The 23032-nt window shown below is 42.2% G+C and overlaps 1 protein-coding gene across 1 annotated transcript in view; it reads left to right on the plus strand.

Annotated features, from left to right (window-relative positions):
- The window catches only part of BRINP1 (BMP/retinoic acid inducible neural specific 1), a 168929-nt gene that overhangs the window by 88670 nt on the left and 57227 nt on the right, over window positions 1-23032 (plus strand). Inside the window, 1 exon segment of the mRNA XM_039866755.1 lies at window positions 16882-17072. Coding sequence (XP_039722689.1) covers window positions 16882-17072 — 191 coding nt within the window.

Genomic DNA, 23032 nt, shown 5'->3' on the forward strand with positions numbered 1-23032 from the left:
GTGTCTGGTGCTTAATAAATATTTGCTGAGTAGATATATGCATGAATGAATTAATGAAAATTTGAATGAATGAATAGTGTGGCAAATTGGAAAGAATGGAGAGTTCAAAGTCACATTTACCCGGAGTCATGTCACCTATAGAGCTTCAGCTTCTACGTTTAAAAAATGGAATAAATTAAAATCCCTACACCTAAGGCAGCCTTGAGGATTAAACTCAGATATTTGAAATGTGCTTTGCAAACTGGAAGGCATTGTATAAATGTTAGCTTAAAAAAAAGGAGAAAATAAGAAAAAAAAGAATGAATAAGGAATATAAAGAAACAACAAGTGTAGGAGAGGCCAGCAGGGGATTATATGGGCAAACTTCTATAATTCTGAGGAAGCACTGAAGGGAATGAGACACTAGCGAAAATGAAAGAAACTCAGGCTAAAATGCTTCACGCCCCTGAGGAAGGCCGGTGTGAACCATTCCACACGCATTTACGAGGACTCTAGAAATTGCAAGTCACCGCGCTCAGAGTTGAACTGGTATTGATAATTTCACAGTGTTTGATGGGGACAAACACCATGTGTGAAAGAATCGTAATCCAGTGTCATGAGAGGTTCAGATGCCCAGTTGGGGAATGCAGAGGAGGGAAGGATAGTGATTGTAAGGTAAGACCCTTTATGAGCAACTCCATGTGACCAGCCCTTTATGGACATTTTCTCTAACAGGAAATGTGTGGAGGAAGGACATTTACGATCCCCGTTGTGCAGGAAATAAGCCCAGAGAATTTATGTGACTGATGCAGAGCCACATAGCTGATTAGAAGCAATATTTGAACTTGAACCCCATTCTGATTTGATTTCCAGGCCTGTCCCCTTTCTGCTATGTGTTATCGTCTCTTGTATTTTGCTTTGAGATGGAGGTATTTGGGAAGTTTCCATTATGAAGTAGGATTTTATTTTGTTCTTCATGGATGGGACTTGGACTAGTGAATTCTTTCATGTGTTCAACAAATATTGATTGAGCACCTCCTAAGCAGCAATCCATCCAATGTATAAGACAATGTCCTTGTCCCCCTGGATTTACGTTGTAATGGGGGAAAGGATTGAGGCCTAGAGAGTATATGGAGAAAGATACTAAAGTGTAAACAAATAGATAAAATAATCGCAGATAGTAACACAATCGCTATAAATAAATAGAGAATGGGTAATGGGGTGGGGGCTGGTTTAGCTTTGATGGTCAGAGATTACTTCTCTGGGCTGGTGACTTTGACCTTTGAATGATTCAGAGGGGCAACACTGCAGAGATCTGAGAGAAGGACGCCCCTGCAGGCTCCAAGGTACTGAAGGCCAAGGTACCCAAGTCTATTTGAGGATGGAACAAGGCTACTGTGATTGGGTTTGCACTTAATGAGAGAAGAATGGTAGAATATCATGTTGGAGAGGTAAGCAGAGGTCAATTCCTATAAGCTACGGTAGAAAGTTTCCCTTTTATGTTCATTAAAATACTTTCTTTATTCATCTTCTCTTTCATCGATCCTCCTTGTTCACTGGGATCACCTTTTCGGTGCCTTTGCTGGATCCTTCTCTTCAATTTCTAGTTATGTGGAGCACCTGGGGACTCAGTCCTTGGGCCTCTTCTCTATACATGCCCATTTTTTGATGATCTCACCTCTTCTTGTTTGTTCTCGTGGCCTTTTAGAATCTATCCTGATGATTCACATTTATATTCCCAGCCTAGACCTCTCTTCTGAACTGCAAACTCATATGCCCAGCTATTTAACAGCCTCCTTAAATGAGTCATATCAGAGTCGGGATTCTTGGTTTCTCCTTTCCATTGTGTTCCTCTACCAATGTTTCTAATTTCATCTCCATTAACCCAGTTTGTTGTACCCCAAGACTAAAGCATTCATGATTCCTCTCTTCCTTTCACACCTCGCACCAACAAATCCTATAGATTTTACTTCTAAAATAAATATATGTCCAGGATTGTTGTCATCTTGACCACTGCCACCCTCATCCAGGCCACCGTCAGCTTTCATCTGGACCCCTGCAGTGGCCACCTGGTGCCACTGCTTCTTTCAATTGTGTCTCGTCTTCCACCTTCTGCTCTTCTCCACAAAGCACCCCGAGTGATCTTTCTGAAACCTGACTCAAATTCTGCCATCCATCTCAGACTCCACCCGTGGCTTTTCATTATTATACTTAATACAAAATCCAAAGTCCTCATTATGGTTCACCAGGACCTACTTCAGTCAGCCCCTGCCACCTCTCTCTACCTCTCCAACGGCCTTCTCGTCACGTTCCAAATACTCTAAGTTCACTCACAGTATCGGATACTTTGCAGTTGCTTTTTCCCTTTGCCTGGAACAGAGCTAAGTCTCCTTTACCTCATTTAAGTCTCTGGTCCTATTTTTCCTCATCAGAGAAGCTTCTACTGCCCCCATATAAAAGGGAGCCCTCACTATACCTGTTTATTTCTGTCCTCTTACCTTGTTTTATTTTTCCGTGAGACTTAGTGTCGCCTGACATTTCATTACGTATTCATTGGTTTGTTTATAGACTAGCTCTTCTACTGGAAGACAAGCTTAACAAGGGCACCAATTTGCCCGTTTCACTGTGGCATCTCCTGCATTTAGAAGATTGCCTTGAACATAGTCAGAGTTCAAAAAATGTTGGTGGGATGAATGAATAGATGGGAAGTCATGGAGCCAACTGAGCATGAGATCAACGTGGTCGTTCTTTTCCTCAATTATTTCAGAACCTACTTTATGCCAGTCCTTGAGCTAGGTGCTAAAAATACCCTGAATAAGCTACCTTTTTCTTTTTTCTCCTGCAGAATGCATCATGTAGTAGGTACAGAAAGAAGTAAACAGGCACATGTAGTATAGGGTAATATATACTTTAACCGGGAAAGTGCAAAGTGCTGTTGGTGAGTAAGCATGAACCAGGTAAAGTAGGGGAGTTTTTCTAGCATGTGGAAAAGCCTAGAGGTCAGAATGGGTTTGTACACTTGATGGAGCTTAATAAAGAATAAACCTGTGTACCCGCCGAAGCCAGGGGGCAATTAGGTGTCAAGGAGAAGAGGTCCCAGACAGGACAGGTCATGGAAGGCATTCTTAGAGTGAAGAGGTTTGGGCTATATTTCAGATAGTGGCCAGTCTCTGAAAATTCATAAAAATGCAAGGAAAAAGTGAAGATGGGTGCTATTATGAATGGGTCCACAGAGCAGCTAAGTTCGATTGGAGTACGAATAGGACAATAGAGGAAGAAGCTGGAAATTTGAAGTTCAACTCTGGTCATGAAGAACGTTGAACAGAAATCCGGAGATTTTCCCATTTATTTTGTAGACAGTAGGAACTCATTGACGGCTTCCCAACAAGGTAGAGGAGGTGCCATGAGCCAAAGCCCAGTTTGAGAGGAGAATTCTGGCTATAATTTCGAGGAGAATTGTAGGGTTGTCAAGGTGGAAGCTGGGGAACCAGGTGGGCGACATTTGCACCTCCATGTGTCTTGGCTTAGAACCTTGTTTTATTTAATCCCATAAAAATCCTTTCCTGCAGATCTTTGGATTTGTTAGATGTGCTACTGATTAGAAAAGGAAAAAATGAAAGCACTAGGGTAGTTAAGATTTTAATTCTAAAATTTCTCACTCCTGAGGCTTAAATTGCTACCTTTGCCTACACATGGAACAGGGTGCAGTCATAAATAGAAACAGGAAGTCACTGAAGACTTGGGCATTTTGGAAACAGAGTCCTAAGGTAACTTGCCAGATTCCAGGGGCTAAGTGTTGGCAGTAAAACAATCTGCTTGTGGGGGGTGCCTAAAAACATGAGTTTCTTAATGCTGGAAAGGAGACTTCTATTCATAAACTCACTTGCACTGCCTTGGTTTATTTAAAAGCTGTTTATTGGGCCTTTTATAAGTTCCAGGAATGTACTAGAGCTGATCAAAATAGATACAATCCCCACCCCATGGAGGTTTCTGTCTAGTGGAGAGGATGGGATGACAATAAAATCATTATGCAACATAATTGCCAGCTACATTCAGTGGTCCAGGGGACCTGAGCTGGCTGGGGGAGTCAGGGAGAGTTTCTTGTAGAAGTGACTTCCGGCTGAGGCCCAATAGTCTGTGAAGGAATTTACAAGTGGGGGAAGATTGTCCAAAGTAGAAGAGATCTCAGAGGCCCATCAGTCCTGCCATTCTTAATTTTACTCTGTAGAACCATCACATAGAAATTTGTTAGTAAGGCAGAGGGAGAGACTCCGATTTGCTAAGTGTGAGTTCTTGTTCCTGTATTTTTAACACGGATTCCTGCTGAAGTCTGAGTGCAGGTGGCCTTTGGACCTCATTTCACAAAGCACGAATAGAATCTGAGTCGGATCATTTTCGAACTGGGCTCCTTAGCCTGAAGCATAGGGTGGTAAGAGGAGACACAAGATTCTGCATCCATCCCCATTCCAGGAGACGTTCTACTTATATCAGATTTACCTATTTTGCAAAATATTTGTTGGAATATTATCATTTGTGTTTTTTCCAGCAAAATGCAAGTTTGTTTTGTTTTGTTACTTTTATTAGCATTTATTTGACGCTGAATTTACTCCTGGGTCACAAGTTTTGTTTCTTCAGTTTCTTCTGGGATGTCTTTTTCTTCTATGCAACCTCCTCTTCTGGTTTAGGAACAGTCTGTTCTTTTTGAGTAAGGGTCATAGCGTGGCAGGGGGAGCTGGGTTAATACTCCCATGAGCTTTGTAAATTCTGCACCACGTCTCAGGTGCTTTGTTTACCCGGATGTGTTCCATGACCAGAGAATCTACATCTACTCTTAAGTTCAGCATTAATCTCTGCATTTTTAAGCATGCGTAACAAAAATTCAGCACTCTTTTTGGGCCGCCAACCCTGCGTCCAACCCCACTGTTTGTCCCAGGCACACCTACTGGTCCAATTCCACTGTTTGCCCCAGGCACACCTACCGACTTCGCCATTGTAATGACGGAATGGCACCTATTGCTTCTGTAAAGTGACGTCCTTCAGATACTTGCTGGCTTTTCGGATAGGCACATCCTTGACGGCCTGGGCAGTTTCACGAGTGTTCTTAAATGAACGTGAAGATTTGAACCTCTCGATTTGCATGGTTTTGTGAGGGTTTTCTGGATCAAGTGAATAGTGAACAATTTTCTGAGGTTACCTCAGGCCGCATACGGGAAGAGCAAAATGCAAGTGTTTCTGTTGTTATTGTTCACTTCTGTAGCCCTAGCATCTATAATAGAAGCAGAATCTTGGCTGATGCTCCAAAACAAACAAACAAAAATACTTGTTTGAAAGAATAAATTAGTGAATCAGATGTTTCAGAGTTACATAAAAGCTTCAAGTACACTAGCCCAGTTCGACTGCCCATTTTACAGATGGGGAAAATGAAACCCAAAGAGGAATCACCATTGTTTAAGGTAGCCCAGCTTACTACGGCAGAGGAGATGGTAGATTCATGATACTTTTGCTTGAAGTTTAATCCTTGTTCCTCTAAAGCCAATGTCAGATTTTGAGGAGGCCAAATATTGCCAGCACCTTACCAGAAATGCAAGAGCTGAGTAAGAAATACAAGGTAGTTTAAGAACAGTTCATATATATTTATGGATTTGACGTCGCAGTGGGCAATGAGCTTGGCTAGACAGAATCTTGGGTTGAAAGTAAAGATAAGTCAGATCTGGTGTGCACGTAGTGTAATAGATAGAGTTACACCTGGCTGGGTCTTCGAACCTCAGTTTCTTCATATGTAAAACGAGGATGATTATATTCCCAAGGTGCTTATGGATATTAATGCAAAGCAGTTGGCCCACATTAGGTGGCCAATATATATTTATGCTCAGGCATAAGGATCTGAGGAATCAAGCATGTCCAGTGTTAGAAAATAGGTGTTATTGGTGGCCGAGTCTATGAATTTAGGTGGATAAACATCTACATACGAGAGGGAGAGGGAGAAAGTACCAAATGAGCTTGCAGAAGAGTGGTTGCCAGGCAATGGCTTCACAGGATGTGGCCATTGAAATGCCTTTATGCCTAAGAAAAGTAACATTTGTTAGTCATTTCTGAGGACACGAAAAGGAGGATTTGAAGGATCATTTCATGGAGCGAAACCATCTTTATATGCTTTCGAAGAAAGAATAAAACTAAAATTCAGAGTCTGAGGGGAGCCATGGGACAGACCAGGAGGCTGACATCTCTCAGTGTGTTTTGCAGCGTCATCCAACTAACTCAGAGCTAAAAAATACTAAGTAGTTCCTCTCTTCCATAAGTGTCATCCATCATCCTGGTGCTGACTCTGTGAAACTAACATACCCGTCAGCGGTTACTATTACTAGCTTCTGCTGGAAACAGTTCCAGTTCACCTGGGCAGTCAGAAGACAGTTCCTAATATCTCTTACACATTTTCTTTCCTGAAACTCACTGGACCTCCTATTCAGTAAATACAGCAGTAGCGACACTTTCCAGCCACCACATGGGTTCTGAATTGCTCCTCTAAACATCTCTATCAATCAGTTACTCAAACTCTACTTCGATATCTTCAGACAGGGGCCTCCCTACTTCCCAAGGCAGCCTATTCTATTCTGATTAGTTCTGACAGTCAGAAACCGCTTGCTTTATTGAGTGGGGCTTTGCCTTGCTGTCAGTGCTTTCTAGCCATTCTAGTTCTAGCCCTTGGAGAAATGTTTTCGTGGCATTACAACTCATCAGGTTGTAATGGAACATTGGTGAGATCTCTCTTCTTCTGGTGGTGTTTGGGCAATCCAATACCCCTAAAAATGCCTTGGACTCCCCAGATGGTTTTTATTTTCATCATGGTATACATTAAATCGATGACCGTGTTTAATCGTCAAATCATAAATTCCACTTGAAACATGTTTATTTTCTTAACTTACGTGTGATCTGGCCTTTTTTTTTTCTTCAATCATCAGTTTCTAGTTTCTTTTAATTTGTATTTCAAATATCGACTTTATTATTTAGGCTTAAAGGTACTCCAAGTACACTGTGTGTGGGAATATCCTTGTTTTCTATTTAGCTTTAGCCTAGTGGTTTTCAAATATCACTAGGGCAGGGAAATCTTTTTGTTAAAACATACTTACACAGAATTGAGTGATCTGCTCTTTGAGTAGCTCAATCCGTAAATCTTTGATCCGGCATCCTTGATTATTTCCTTAAAATACATTATTTGACTGGCCAAGTCAATGGGATAAATTAGGGTCAGCAAACTTTTTCTGTAAAGGGCCAGATAGTAAATATTTTAGACTTTGTGTGGCCTTTGGCATCTGTTTCCGCATTTCTGCTCTGCCATTGTCCCGCGAAAGCTTTCTGGACCATACACCAACAAACGGGTGTGACTGTGTTCCAGGAAAAATGTATTCACAAAACATAACGGGACAAACTTTGTCTGTGGGCTATAGTTTGCCTCCCCCTGAGTTAAGGCGTTTTTGAGGACTTTGCTACATTTAAGTTAAGGATGGCTTTCGATCCCTGATGCCTGATATAGGACCAAAATAGTCAGCGAATGTGTGTTGAATGAGTCGAAGAAAAGACATTTCGTAACTTATTTAGAGCACGGACAGGGGAGCTTTCTCTAATAGAGAAACGAAAGAAGGACCTAGCTAGGAATGTGGACTTCGTGGAGGCTCTGAGACGGCAGCCCCCCAGTCGATTCTGAAATATTTTCACGGGAAAGAATCGGCAATGAAATGTGATAGTACTTTCTGGGGAAGAAGCTGTTCATTTTTCTCCTAAAAGGATACACTGTAGCAGAGGGAAATGAGGTCTGCCTGTGCATGAACTGGATTTTAAAACCGGCTCTGCTACTGACAGCTGTGTGTCCCTGGGAAAATTATCTCCCCCTCAGTCTTCGTGTTTCCATCTCAAGATTGAAGGCAATACGAAGACATTATCAGGGGTCCCTTGGAGCTCTCAAATTTTGTGATCTGAAAGAGAAAATTCACATAATTGCAATGTTTAATGGGATTTATGATAATTGGAAAATAATTGCTGCTCCAAACTTTTATTAATCTATATTTAGTTATGAGTCATGCTTTCACAATAGAGGCTTTGGAAATAAGCAGAGAAACAAATTGAATAAACAGAATTTTAAATATTTTATTTATATGCAGTTTGTGTAATCCCTGGAGCCCGTGGGCATATTAAGATCATTTAAAAAAATCCATTAAAAGTTACGTGTTATGCTACAAACTCCTCTTTTAGAATGCCAAAGGATAAACAGCTAACATTAATTGAGTAGCTACTACTGCCAGATTAATCGCATTTGTTATGCTTAATCCTTCCGGCAACCTGCAAGGTAAATGCTGAGATTCCTAATGCACTGGATAAAGGTCAGAGAGGCTGAGGAATCTGCAAAGGATTACTTGGCTAATGAGTGGCCTTCTGCTAGGATTCAAAGCCAGGCCTTTCTGACTTTGCTATCTGAGCTCCTCCCAGGGTGCTACAATATCTTCAGGAAAGGACCTGTTTGGGGGTCTCTTTTTCAGATGCTCAGCAAATGGGTGTTTGCTGTTCTCTGACAGCCTATTTTTTATTCTTCTGCTGAACACAGCAGGTGCTCCTGGCGAGGTGGTTTGGGAGAGTTAGCATCTGTCCTCCACTTGCGTGGAGACACCAGAGTAGGCAGAGGAGGAGGGAGCAGGAAGAAGAAGGGAAGAGCCCAGACAGAGAATCCTGGAATCTGAGTTTCTGTCTCAGCGTTGGCATGGGTTTGCCACGTGGCATTCACGGGCCAGGGCCTCAGTGTTCTCCACTGGCGATGTAGATAGCAATACTCTCCATCCTCCAGGTTGTCAGGAGGAAAACATATATGATGGCAGAGTCTTGTAAAGGACCAAGTGCACTACAGACCCCACAAAATCAAGATAAAGGCATGGGGCAGCGGATCGGGAAGGAGAACACTGGATCTGAGATCAGGAGCTCAGATTCTAGTCCCTTTTGCCACCAGTGGTGCCGTGACCTTGGGCAAGCCCCTTTCTCTCCCTAGGCCTCAGTTTCCTCATTTACAAGATGACAACGATGTCCTTGGATGATCACGCCGTAGCCCTTCCATCCCGATTCTCCATTTTGGATTCCGCGTGGCAAGGCAGCGAGGCAGCTCAGGTGACAGAGAGCAGCTCCAAGTTAAATAAAGCGAGCTCGTTCTAAGCTGCTTGCCCCACCATGACGTCCCAGGGCCCCATGGCGGCCCCTTGTCCTCAGTAATGGTGCTCCCTCAAGAATCCCATTTGCTTTCCTGAAAGTGGTCCGTTTATAGAAAAGTTGGCTCATTCCAAGTGCGCTCGTCGTGTTTCTGTTTTTCCTTCTCGTGTTTCTACTCAACGAGAAGCAGGTAGCATTGTTGCAAGAAGCTTCTCCTGGATTACTTGTCCCCATTTCTCTGAACTTTTTTCCCAGAAGAGCCTTTGGAACCGCTGCTGGGGTTGGTGTAAGAATAAAAATACTATTGCTTAAGCCGATCACACTTTTGGAAAATAAAAAGGCTTATATGCAAATTGCAAGCAAGGGTTATTTTAGTTAATTCAATATCTTTACTTGCAGTTAAAATAAAACTATTTATAATCATGTTTTCAGAGACCATTTTTTTTTCTTCCTTTCTTCTCTTCATCCCTCTAGAGCCAAAATACCCCAGAGATCCACTTGGATGCTATAATTCCTCACCTGCCTCCCACTTATGTTCTGGGGCATGGAGGCAGGCAGGAGATTTGTTGCGGACATCCTTCTTGTTAAAATTCATCACTTCCACTTCACATATGCCCTTGGGTTCACCTTTCCCCGAGCTGGCTGAGGATCCTGTGGGGAGAGAGTGGGAACGGCAGGCAAGAAGAATGTGCTCACCGCCCCCGCCCCTCCATGATTTTATCACCTCGGTACCCTCCTCTGTGATTCTCCATGTTCATCCCTGGGGATAATTTGCTGCTAACAATAATGGAAATGGTCCCAGAGTCCCTACTCCTCAGCACCCAGATACTCAGAGGCTTGTTTTTATTGTATTTTCAGATGATTAATTAATGCAACCAATGGGATAAGCCCCCCAGGAGTAAACAAATGCAGACATCCGTTAACTATAATCAGTCATGCTTTCAATAAACATTTATTGGGGGCACAGTGCCTATAAAATATTCTCAAATGTACCCTTGGATTACATCAGACCGCTAGAGAGCTACATATTTAGACCATAATGTGTCCGACTGTCATGGACCCGCTTTACTGAACAGTGCTTTGGCATGTGCGTTAGGCTATATCAAGCCCATCGAACATTGGAGTATTGTTGAGGACATCGCCAACAGCATCCACTACATCCATTTCTTTATTCGAAACCATGTGAGATGCTTGTGTCCTATCGTAGCATCCAAGAAATCTATGTTTCTCCAGCAACTTTGAACAACTGCTCTGTTATCTTCTTGACTGTATGTTTCTTTTGGATGTGATTCCCTTTTTCCTTTGGCTGCAAGGAAGCTCAGAGATATTTGCAGCCCACTTCTGTCAAGTGTTCAGGATTTTATAAAAATAATTTTGCATGCTAATTTTAATCCAACATTTATTTTTCTCTCTTTAGCTCTGATTACCTATAAAACAATGGAGGAAACTCATGTTTACCCGGTGTTTACTGTGGACCTAACACTGCTGGAGGCACTCTCCTCAGAATCCTGAGCCTTAGAAATTGTCATCTCCCATTTCACATGTGAGGAAACAAAAAAGAAAGTTTAAACAATAGAAACATTATTATAAGTGTACCCTGTGCAAATAATAATAAAAAATACCAACAGCAGCTTACGACTGTCCATACTCTGTTGCAATTTACAAAGTGTTTCAACTGTTATTTTATTTAACTTGGCACAGTTTGGGGAGATGCATGTTTTTAGTCTTCATCACATATATGAATGAGGATATAGATTTGGAGGGAGTTTATACACTGTGGGTCCATTTCTTAAATTCACATTTCCTACTTTTAACCTCCTTCACAAGAATCAAATCTGACCTATCCCCAAAGTTCTACCTACTGGTGACTAAAGATCATGATTATTTCTTTTCCTCTCCCACTGTACCATCCATCCATCACTCAGCTTCCCATTGTAGACTCTCACGTAACCATAACAACAGTAATAATATTGATTATAACTTTAATGGTAACAATTTTATTGAGGGCTTTTACGTTCTAGGTACTGTTTCATGATTTAATATAACCCTAAACCCATCCCTCTTAGATATGCTTCCGCTGGATTACATCTACATTTTACAGACTATAAGCAAACTTTTCCATAATCTCACAGATAATTGGTGGCAGAGTCAGGTTTTAACCCAAGACTCCTACCTCCAGAGCCCAGGCTGAGAGATACAGAGCTGAAGACCATCTAATAAAATCAGCTTCTTTCCCAGGAGACGCAGAGCCAGTTCTCCTGCCTGTTTCATCATCTTTTCTCCTTCAGTGCAACTTCATGCCCAATGTGTCACTGAGTGAGTGAGTGAGTGAGTGAGTGTGTGTGTGTGTGTGTGTGTGTAAGAGAGCAGAGAGTTAGTAAAGAGAATGAGGGAACATCCCTATAAATGCAATGCTAAGCTTTGGACTTAAGATTTTCTCTCCAGCCTCATCATAAATCTTGTAGCCCTGGCTCCAGTCTCATCCATCCTCTGCCTCTGTCATCATCAGCCCTCCACCTTCTGCTCCCCCAGTGGGCTGGGCCTTGCTGCAGCCACCCCATGCCTTCCATCTAGGGTCCTTTTTTAATCTCAGTCTAATTGGTTTGCCTGCCCTGCTGGGATGCTTAATTGAGCATAGGCATATTCCATGGATCCTGTGCCATTGTGAGCTCTGCCTTCTCCTCCAAGGAGAATTTGTCTGCTCTGTGGGCTCAGAAGGAAAGACATATTTTATATTGTGCTCAGCTCACTGAGAACTTACATGAAATTGTTCCTGGGCCAGCAGAGCAGTTAGGCAACATGACAAGCAAGAAGTTCTCTCTCTCCTTTATTTTTTCCTTTGTTACAGTAGAAAAAGCATTGCACTTGGAGTCATGAGTCCTAGGCTCTGATTTCAGCCCTGCCAGTCATTTGCTGTGTGATCTTGAGCAGATAATGTCTTTGAAATTCAGTTTTCCCCTCCATGAATTGAGCGAGTTAAATTTGATGACTTCTATAAAAGGAATCATAGTGATACTTTTAGAACATGGGTTATACTCCCTATGGGCCAAGTCTAGCCTGCCACCTGCTTTTGTAAATAAAGTTTTGTTGGAACACATCCATGCTCACTCATTTATGTATTCTTTATGGTGGCAAAGCCTCAAATATTTACTATCTGTCCCTTTATAGGAAAAAAAAGAAAGGATTGCCTATTCCTCTTTTAGAACATAAATCAGATTGGATTGTTGTTCAAAACCTTTTTACTTTCTATATTACTTAGAATTTAAAAATAAAAAGACTTTCACGAATCTAACATAGCCTTTCAAGATCTTTGATTCCATATTTTGACATTTTTTCCCCCATCACCCTTCCTTTCATCTCTTCTCCTCTATTCATCTCTCATGTAGGTCTCCCTCCTTGGTGTTCCCCAAACCTGGCAAGCACATTTCTACCTCAGGACCTTTGCACGTGCTATTCCTGCTTCCCAGATCACTCTTCTGCCAAGTGGCTCTATGGTCTCTTCCTTATTTCCTTCAAGTCTCTCCTTAAATGTCATCAAATTAGGAAGACTTGGTCGGACTATCTATAGAAAACCACATCCTCACCCCAACCACCCTGGGCATCCTGACCTTCCTCTGCTTTATTAGTCTTCGTAGCATGTGCTACCCTCTGACATGTTACATGTCCCATTTTGAAAACATAAATCAGTCATTTCAGTTCTGATGTTTAAATCTACTTCTGAATAGATCCAGGTACTATAAAGCCCGTTTACTTAAGTATATTTTGGTAAAGAGCATGAAATTGTTGAATCCTGTCGCTATTACAGTCTTTGCTCCAACAACCCTATGACAGTCACAGAATCATATAAACTCATTTATTCTTTGAACGTTTTTAGCCTGGATTGTTGGTCAATAAGAACAGAGTTTATAGAATGAAATCTAGTAGCAAAGTTTGGCATACAAGGTGCGTCATTGTGTGTTTCCTGACAACCTCTCTGTCTTCACCTGTTATCATTTGTATTTCCATGCACGCACATGCACGCACATGCACGCACACACACACACACACTGTACACACTCACGCATTCCTCTCTCTCCAACTGTCTTACCTTCCCTTACGCCCCTCCAGTTTTGCATGTGAAGTTCATTCTTCCTGAAACAGTCTTTTGCTGTCTTTGGCCAAATCCCATGTTCCCTTCAGCATTTAACTTGCACTGAAGTCTGCCACCCTTATTCCTCCAGAATGGGTCAGGGAGCCTCCTGTCTGGTCCCTCTGAGACGAAGATGATTATGTAAATAGCACAGCATCATGTAATAGCTTTCCTAACCGTCACTTTTTTTCCAGTATGATGGAACCATTTCTTGGGATCAGGAGCTCTGTTTGTGATGGTAAGGGGCAGTGCCTGGCATAGAGTCAGTGCTTCCCAATAACACACACGCCCAGGTCCTGAGCTCTCACTGAGAGCCCGACACTGTGCTCAGCAGCCCACGTACATCTTCTCACTAAGGCTTTGCATCCACCGTGAAAGAGGAACTGGGAACGCAGTGTCAGCTCCTTCCCTAGTTTTTTTCAAGGAAGCAACACAGATGGCAGGTCCTGGGTATATGGCTGGTGAGCATCAGGAAAGTCGGAGGTTGTTAAGGAAAAGAAAAAGGCATTGAATCACGGGCTTGGTGATGGGGGTGGCATTATTCCTTTGTATCAGTACTGGTTCTACCATAGTTTTTATATTCTACCTCTCAATATCTACATTAAAAGAGTGATTTAACAATCAGAATACCAGTTTTCTACTTTTAGCTCTACCACTAACTAGCTGTGTGACTTTTGACTTGTTACTTAACCTCTCTGTGTATAAATGCATATTAGTTTCGAGGAATGTAGAGATATTTCCATTAAAAAAATAATAACCCAATGTTATAAGTTACAAATAAAAGTGATATACATGTCATATAGTTATATAATTATATAACATACATAAAACTATATGTTCATCTATTATACTATATATGTCTATGAAAGATGTATATGTTTCTATCATATATAATTACATAACTAATATAGATATATATTTATTTATGAATTTCAGGGATAAGCTGCCAAAGAAATACTCCTTTCCTCAGAAATATCCGATGATTCTCACTGACTTTTATTGGTCATCTAATGCTGAGTAATAAATTACTCCATACCTTGGTGGTTTAATACAACACCGTTGATCATCCTACAGTTTCTGCGGGTGGGGAATCCGGGTGTGACTTAGCCGGGTGTGCCTGTTCACACCAGGCCGTGGTCATTTCAAGGCTCCAGTGGGAAGGGCGTGCCTCTCAGCTCATGTACATGGCCGTGGTTAGAATGCATTTCCTTGTGAGGTCTCAGTTTCTCAGAAGCCGTTGGCCCGAGGCTTTCCTCAGTTCTTCTCCAGGTAGATCTCTCCACAGAGCACCTCACAACATGACAGTGAGAGAGAAGGAAAGAGAGAGAGAGAGAGAGATGGCGGGGGAGGTGAGAAGTTGCCATCTTTAATATTATAACCTAATTATGAAAGTAACATTCCTTCACTTTCGTATTTTTTATACAGTTAGAAGCAAATTGTTGGATCCAGTTCCACCCACAGTCAACAGGAGGGGTTGATTACACAGTGGCGTGAATACCAGGGGCTGGATATTGGGAACCGTGTCACAAGCTCCCTCCCACACCTATGGAATTCTCCTCAGCGGGCTCTCGTGTCCCCATCCATCTCCCCATATCTGGTCACCCCACTTGCTCCATCTTGTCTCCTTTCACACACCTCCCGTCCTGCTCAGCTCTTCCCATAATGTACTATATTATGTACTATACTCTCTCTCACTCTGCTCCAGCCCTTTCCTCCATGTGTGTGTGTGTGTGTGCAGTGTGTGTGTGTGTGTGTGTGTTTGTAAACATTTTTCTTTATCTAAATCCCATAAGAACTTCAATACTGTAGTTCAGATATGACCTCCTCTCTGAAGTACCCTCCAGAGACCTGAGAAATCTGTGTTCCTTCTTCTGAGTCCTGTAGTCCTTGATTTTCAGTACACTAGAAATGTCTCCTTTTTCCTGCCAGACTGTGAACTTCTTAAGGACATGGGACTGTGACGTGTCTGTCTCCCTCTTGTAGACGTCATACTCAGTTCCCTGCAAGGGTTCATCAAGTGCAGCCGGTTGACTTAATAAGTATCTACGCTACATAAGGTACTAAGCTCATTTATTTAGAATTTGAGCTATGTTTTGAGTTACGGACAGAGATTCCTTAAGCAGACACAGAACATAAGCTCTGAGTCTTAGAGATGTCTTCCAGTTTGAAAGCCTTCTTCAGATCCAGTTTCTTCTGTGCCAGGGGTCACGCTCCACCCCTGAGTGACAAGGGTGTGTGCTGGTGTGATTCCCACCCTGTTCTGCTGCTTATTGCTCTGTGCTCGTTCCTTAATTTGTCTCTCCCATCTTGTGGCAGGAGAGAGAGACCTTTTCATTAAACTCTGGTTCCCGTCATTTATCTAGGCTGACCTTATAGTCCTCTTGGCTGGTCTGTTTTTCTCAAAGGACCGGGAGCTTGTAACTCAGGCAGGTCAGGGAGCTAGTTGTCCTGGGAGAGCTTTGTCTTTCATAGGAATGGAGGTCATTAGTAAAGTAAAAGCAACCTAACCAAGGCCTTTTAAATTTTTACTGGCGTTCGGTGTTCACGCTCTTTGTTCATCGTCCGTGAACATTTAATGACTTCCATGTCTGGGAATTTGTCAGGAAATAAAGTTATAAAACTATCTTTCACACTGGATTAGTGCCTAGCAGTTTCCAAAGGCATTTTCACACCCTATATTTCATGTCACCTATGCATCAGCAATAGGAAATAGATATTAATTGGATTTTATAGGTAAGAAAGGTAGGTTCAGAGAAGTGACATGCTCTGCCCAAGTTCATACCACATAATTTGCGAGAGGCAGAGAGAGATCCTGACCTGAACTCCCAAGTTCTGTGCCCTTCGATTTTGATCTCCACTCTCACGAGTGAAGGGAAGAATGGAAGTTCCCCCACGTGGTCTTCAGAACACAGCTTCATGTCTTCCAAATCGTAGTTGCTGAATGAATGCACGTTAACACTTTGAATTAAACTGAGCTCTGGGCTTGTTATTTGATTTCGTAATTGTCTTAGATCAGGTCTCAAGTTGCTTTGTGTCTTAGATCTTATCCACTGTTACATAGGCTGCCTCCCTCGCTCCCTCCCTCCCTATAACCCTATCTTCCTTCCTTCCCTCCTTCCTTCCTTCCTTCCTTCCTTCCTTCCTTCCTTCCTTCCTTCCTTCCTTCCTTTCACTTGTTTATTTATTTATCCAGCTAGCATCCTATGAATCCTACCATGTAACATGTACCATGTCTCTAAGAAGAGTTCATCTCTATGGTTTCATTCACAGTCTAGTGAGGTAGATGGATGAGTAACTAGACAACAATGGCTTTGTATCCCTGATGCTCTGTAAACAACCTGAAGGCATGACTGTGTCTGTCTAGTTCACCACAGCATCCTGGTGATGAGGAGAATGCTCAGTAAACAAACACTAGTTGGCTAAAGAGGATGGAGAGCTCCAGATCTAAATGTCACTTGACAAATATTAAAAACAATTGTGGTCATTGTCTCACCCAAGGAGAGATACCAGCATGGGATGGTTAGGCGGACTTTGGCCTGGGGGTAGAGGTCATAAGTTGAGGAGTCTCGCTCATCTCTTCTGCCCAGGGAGTTTGCCCGTTGGAAGGTGAGGAACACAGCCATCGAGAGGAGAGACCTGGTCCGTCACCCGGTGCCCCTCATGCCGGAGTTTCAAAGGAGCATCCGCCTGCTTGGCAGGAGACCCACCACCCAGCAGTTCATCGACACCATCATCAAAAAGTACGGCACCCACCTCCTCATCTCTGCCACCTTGGGAGGTAGGTCAGCAGCTACTGGACCATAGCCTTGTCATGACTTTGGGTCTGGGATGGGGGGGAGGGTGGGATGCCCCAGGATCAAAGGTAAATTAACATCTCTGCCATCGTACATCATTCAGAAGGATACGTTGCCAGGTATATTGTGGTTGTATCAGAGCAGTTGACTCTCTTCTCTGGGACAATGTAACTTGTGGAATGTGGCTTCACCTTGGAATTGGCTGGGTTCACAGGGAATGCTCGATCTGATTATTGCATGAGCTCTCTTTGGAAGGTAGTCTAATCTGGGGAAATCATTAAAATTCACATGTTGTTTAGAGCATTGCCTTTGTTAATTTAAGTCTGCTTGAGAGACTGACAGCTTGAGGTTAGGATTTTACAAAAGGGTTATGATTTCTATCTTATATGAGCTTGGAGTAGATTACTAGGAAAGCAGACTAGCTGCGCACCCTGCTCAGCCTTGCTCTTCCCTCCCAACAAGTCCAATCAATCTTTAAGGGAGTAAGGAGAAGATAGGAGGGTAGAGTACAGAAGTGGGGAAAAAAAAAAGATAAACAGTAGAGACTAGTGCATTTAGATGCTTATGGGTCTTGGCTGCTTGCATCGTGTTATATTATAAGCTACAATCCTTTGGACATCAGTTTTCTACCATAATGACCAGGTCTACTGAATTTTGAGAAAGCCCCTTTGGATGGCTGGTAGAGCACCATGCCACCTCCTCAGATTGCTGCTACATGGCATTTGGATGTGGCCCATGGGAGCTCAACAAGATTGGTGCATTAATGAGGGCAGGGTGGACTGAGGTATAATTATAATAGTCGATCTTCCCTTTCAGAGAAGGGGTGATCACTACGAGCTGGAGTGCTTGGTACAAACTTCATAGGGGAAGTGGCAGTTTAGCTTGACAGGAGCTGGGTGGGTGGAAGGAAGGTCTGAAGCTTTCCAGGCTGAGCACACAATGTACATTTTAAGGAAGATCTGATTAGGAATTTGATGATGTGGGGAACGTGGATGGAAAGATTGGTTTGGCAAATTCACTCATTCTTACAATAATATAGCCACTACTCATTGAGTATTTGCCCATAGCAGGCATTGTACATTGTCTTTAGTCCTCAAAAACCGCAGGCTAAGTCAAATTATCTCCATTTTATAGATAAGGAAGCTGAGACTCAGAAGAGGTATGGTTAGTGAGTGACAAAGCTAAGTTTGTTTGTTTGTTTGTTTTTAAATTCAATTTATTTAAACAAAAACAAGAAACAGTTAACCCTGAGTTTTTAACTTAAGGCTTTCTGTTAAAAACTTAGGGTTAACTGTTTTTGGTTTTTATTTAAATAAATTGAATTAAAAGTCTGCATTATTTTTTGACTCAACATCAGTCATCTTTTCAATCAACTCATTTACCTACCAGCTCACCCATTCCAAAAACCAGCCAATCAACACATATTTTATTGCTTGTTACTAGTCAGATATTAGGTTAAGTAGGACTTTCAATGTTAAATCACACAGTATAAATTCTTTTCTGTTGTAAAGTGAAAATGAAATCACGTCTACATCAAGTGTTGCATTAACCTATATTCTTTTCTGTGAAATTCTCCCACTTCCCATTTTACTTGGGAAAAAAAAAATATCGCAACAAATTCAGTTCTTCCATTAGAAGCCATATTTGTCCAAATCTCTGGAAATCCCAAATAACAAAGACCTTTCTTTTGCAGTGAAATATATGTTTAATTTCTCCAAGGCAAGGTGGTGAATTATTCACAGAGCCTGGTTCCTCTACTGTTTTTACAGCATGGCATTTTAAAATATGCAGAGCTTCATACTGAGTTCTGGTGTTGGCCGGCAGGCCCTAAAAGTTTCCTCAACGTGGAAGAGTGGGGGCGGGGAGAGGGGACATATTTACTGTTGATTGAACACAATGGGCCAGACACGTCGTGAAGTCTTTCTAACATCATCATTTTACTCATTCATTCATGGAAACATATTTCTTAAGGGCTTCCTCATGCAATGGCAGTGAAAGGAGGTGGTAAGTTGTAGGAATAAAAGGGCTGCTCTGGAGTTTGATTGCCTGAGTTCCAATCCCACCTCCTGCTCCTCACCAGATTCGTGTCACCTTGGCAGTTCTCTATGCTTCCATTTCCTCTTGCGTAAATAAAAATTACTATAGTAGTTCTGTAATTTATATTGTGAAGATTAAATAAAATGATGCATTTAAATTGCTTAGCACAGTGTTTGGCACCTAACAAATTGTTGCTGTTGTTGTTGTTGCTGTTGTTGTTGTCGATGGTGTTGTTGTTGTTGTTGTTATTATTAGTGTTATCATTTAGTTATTATTATTATTATTATTATTATTATTATTATTAGTGTTATCATTAATGGGCCTAAGGAACTTGGAGACTCAGGATTAAAGCCGATCCCTGCCACTCACTAGATGAATGGGAGACATCAAGAAATTCGTGTTTCTGTCCGGATATCAGTTTTCCTGTCTAAATAGAAGAAGGTGCAGAAAATTTTATCCGCTAATTTTTCCTAAGGAGAACACTGTATTAATTTAGGAGAAATGCTTTGATAAGCCGTTTGAGGTGTCAGATGAGTTCCTAAGGGCGTACTCAAACAACAAAAGATGATCTGTAAATTGTCACATATAGGACAAGTGAATACATTTGTATGGCTCCTGATGGAGAGGGTAGTGGAAGGAAAGGGGATGAGAAAGAGGAAGTGGATCCTGTGAGAGGGCTGTTAACAAAGACATTTCCATGGAATCCTCAGATTTTTGGTGAAATCTCTTAAACTCCTAAAATGCTTGATATGAGTGATTTTCTTATAGAGGGTGGTGAAGGGGGAAATTTGGGGTCTAGAACGACACACTAGAATACCAATTTCCCTTAGTCCCTCAGAAGATTATATTTTGGACCAAAGGAAACACCTTGGAGCCTGGATATCGGTGTGACGTGTGTGATTAAGGTTGCATGCATGCACAGATGGATGTGCACAAATGCCTACCTACGCTTGGATGTAAGTTAGTCTGTATGTGGACAGACACACATACTCAGCGTACACATGCTTACTCATTGGACTAATGCAGATGGATGCAATGTACACATACAAGTATAGATGTGAGCTTGCTCGTGCATGTAAACATGTTTATATTGCGTGAATGTCTTTATTCATGAGCATTCATGTTTGCACCTGTGTGTATGTTTGTATGTCTATTCAGTATTCCCTGCTCTGTATTTTGAGATATCTCCCCTTGGCTAAGAGGCTGAGAATAAAGTCACAGGGTCTCAGAAGGAAAGGATGAGGGGTACTCCGGAAGCCTAAAGTTCAGCGGGCCCATCCCCCATCTGGAAGTAGTATCCCCTATTGACTCAAAAGGTAAAATGAATAGCTCCCAGCTCATCCCCCCTCCCTTGTGCCTGAGTCCTACTTTGCTGCCCTACAGAAGACCTGCTGCAGGGAAAGAGGCAAAGCCCCTGGAGGACAGAGACTGAGGAAAAGCCTGTGTGGGGCGAAGAGGCAATTTCAGGAATGCCCAAATGGGAAAGCAACTCTAAACAGAACATCCTCTTAATAAACAAGAAATTAAGTCTTAATAATGCAGCGAGAAGCCCATTAACCCCTCTCGATCTAAGGTTTGCTGCTGCCAGTTCTCAGTCCAGAGGGAACTGGGCTTATTTCACCTTCTCTTTCACAGGCCCCTTGGAGAGCCTGAGCTGATGGAATACTTATTTCCTCTGCCGCTTGCCTCTAACTTCTAGAATGTTCATTTATTTAATCATTTACCTTTCTACCTGTCTGTTCATCTGTCTGTTCAATCATCTATCCATCCATCCATCCATCCATCCATCCATCCATCCATCCATCCATCCATTTGCCTTTCAAATGATAACTGAACATCCATCCACTCTTCACATGACCTAAGAGAAGCACGGGGAACATTACAAAGAAGAATCAGATTGACTCCTTGTTCTCTCAGGCTACCACCCACCACCACTGAACTCAAAATCTAATTGTATATAAAGTTGTTTTTAAGCCAAATCTATTCAGGTTGCTGTGGAGTTCAAAGGATGCAAGATTGTGTCTTGCATAAGCAGTGAAAGCTTCATGGGAAACTGTAAACATGAGTGTCTTATTCTGAACTCAAAGTCTAGGCATATGAAACTAGAGATTCATTCTGATAATGATGGATCGTCTGTTTGGGAGTTTTCGGTCTAGTAATTGAGGCAGATATGTCAGTCAATAAACACTGTAGAACTGGACCATTTTCATAGTTATTCGTTCACCCCAAAATACCCTAATCATTTGTTAAGCACATAATACATACTCATATGGTGCTGAGCAATGACAATGAAATGATGAAAGACTCTTACATGCTCCCTGACCTCACAGGGCTTCTCCTCTAGTGAAGGAGACAGCTGTTAAACCAGCAGTCACCGGAAAATGTGATAGGTAACAGAGAAATAAGAGGCTGTGGGAGCTCGTGGTTAGAGTTCTTAATCAGTCTAAGAGTGGAGGATTCCAGGAAGACTTCTCAGAGGTGCTGTCTTAGATGACACTTGAAGGATGAGTAGAGGTTAGCCAGGCGAAAAGCAAAGTCCCAACAATGAGAGGAAACATGCCACGTTTGTGCAGGATAGAGCTTACCTAGAGAGTGGCAAGGAGGTAGCTGGAGGGACCAGATCAGCATGCCTTTTGTCCCACATCACGATGGGTGCAGGTACCTTCTTTCAGGCCGCAATCTGCTCTGTGCATCCCTGTACCTTCGCTGTTCACCTGGCATGTTGAAATGATCTCTGTCTCCCTAGACCAGCACTGTCCTATAGGAATAAAATGCAAGCCACGCCGGCCAGTTTAAATTTTCTCACAACTACATTTTTAAAAGTAAAGATAAAAAGGGAAGAATCAATTTAACAATATCTTTCATTTAACAAAATCTATTCAAAATGTATATCACATCAACATGAAATGAATAGAATTGACCAATTAGTTTACCTTATTTTATTATTATTATTATTATTATTATTTGCATTATCCAGATCTAGGATATTTGCTGCATAGTTTACACCTACAGTGCATCTCAGTTTGAACTAGCCACATTTCAGTGCTCAGTAGGCACAGTTGGCCAGTGGCTCCCATATTGGACAGCATGCGTGTAGTTACTCAGTGACTTTAGCATGGGGACAATGTCTTATTCATTTGTCACCCCGGTGCCTGCCAAAGTGCTCAGCACACACAAAATGAACGAAACTGAATAGACACGCTGGAGAATGATGGTTGGCGGGGGGGCGGGGGGGGGCGGTGATTACTCTCTCTGGGAGGGAGGATACAGTGGTGGGGAAGCTCCCCAGGGAGGTGCTGCCTGTAGGCTCTGAAAAGTGTCTAGTGGCGTGCCAGGTCGGGGACAGAGGCAGCGTAGTAAGAGGAGGTGACATTTAAATTGGGTTCAGAAAGCTGGATAGGGTTTCAACAGTCAGACATTTAAGGCAGGAACAGAATAGCATTCTAAGCAGAACAAAAGGAGGCTGAGAAAAGCCTTGGGAGGAAAATCAGTAAGAATAAATCCTGGAGGCAGAAGGAATGGTTTGAGTAGAACACATAGAGAGAGACAGCGCTGAAAAGACGGACGAGAGGCTGCGTGTGGAGAACTCCGGCACTGGAACGATGTTCTAGAAGCAGTCGTGGAGGGATCTGAGGCAGAGGACTTCACCTGTGTACCAGGACTGTGCCCACTTCCTGCGATAATCACTGTCCTGCTGAAAGGAAATTGTTTTTTCTCTTCAGCTAAAAAAAATTATCAGCATCCTAAAGAAATTTGTCCTCTAAAAGTGTTGATAGTGTTAGTTCTCTGATTATCCTATTGTATTGGGTTGATGAGATGTTAAGACGAATCTCGTACAATTGATATTTCACAGCGATCAAATAACAGTAGTTAACACTTCCATAGTACTTACTATGTGCCAGGCAGG

This window comes from Pteropus medius, unplaced genomic scaffold, assembly GCF_902729225.1.
Source record: "Pteropus medius unplaced genomic scaffold, Ma_sr-lr_union100, whole genome shotgun sequence".
NCBI classification, from domain to species: Eukaryota; Metazoa; Chordata; class Mammalia; order Chiroptera; family Pteropodidae; genus Pteropus; species Pteropus medius.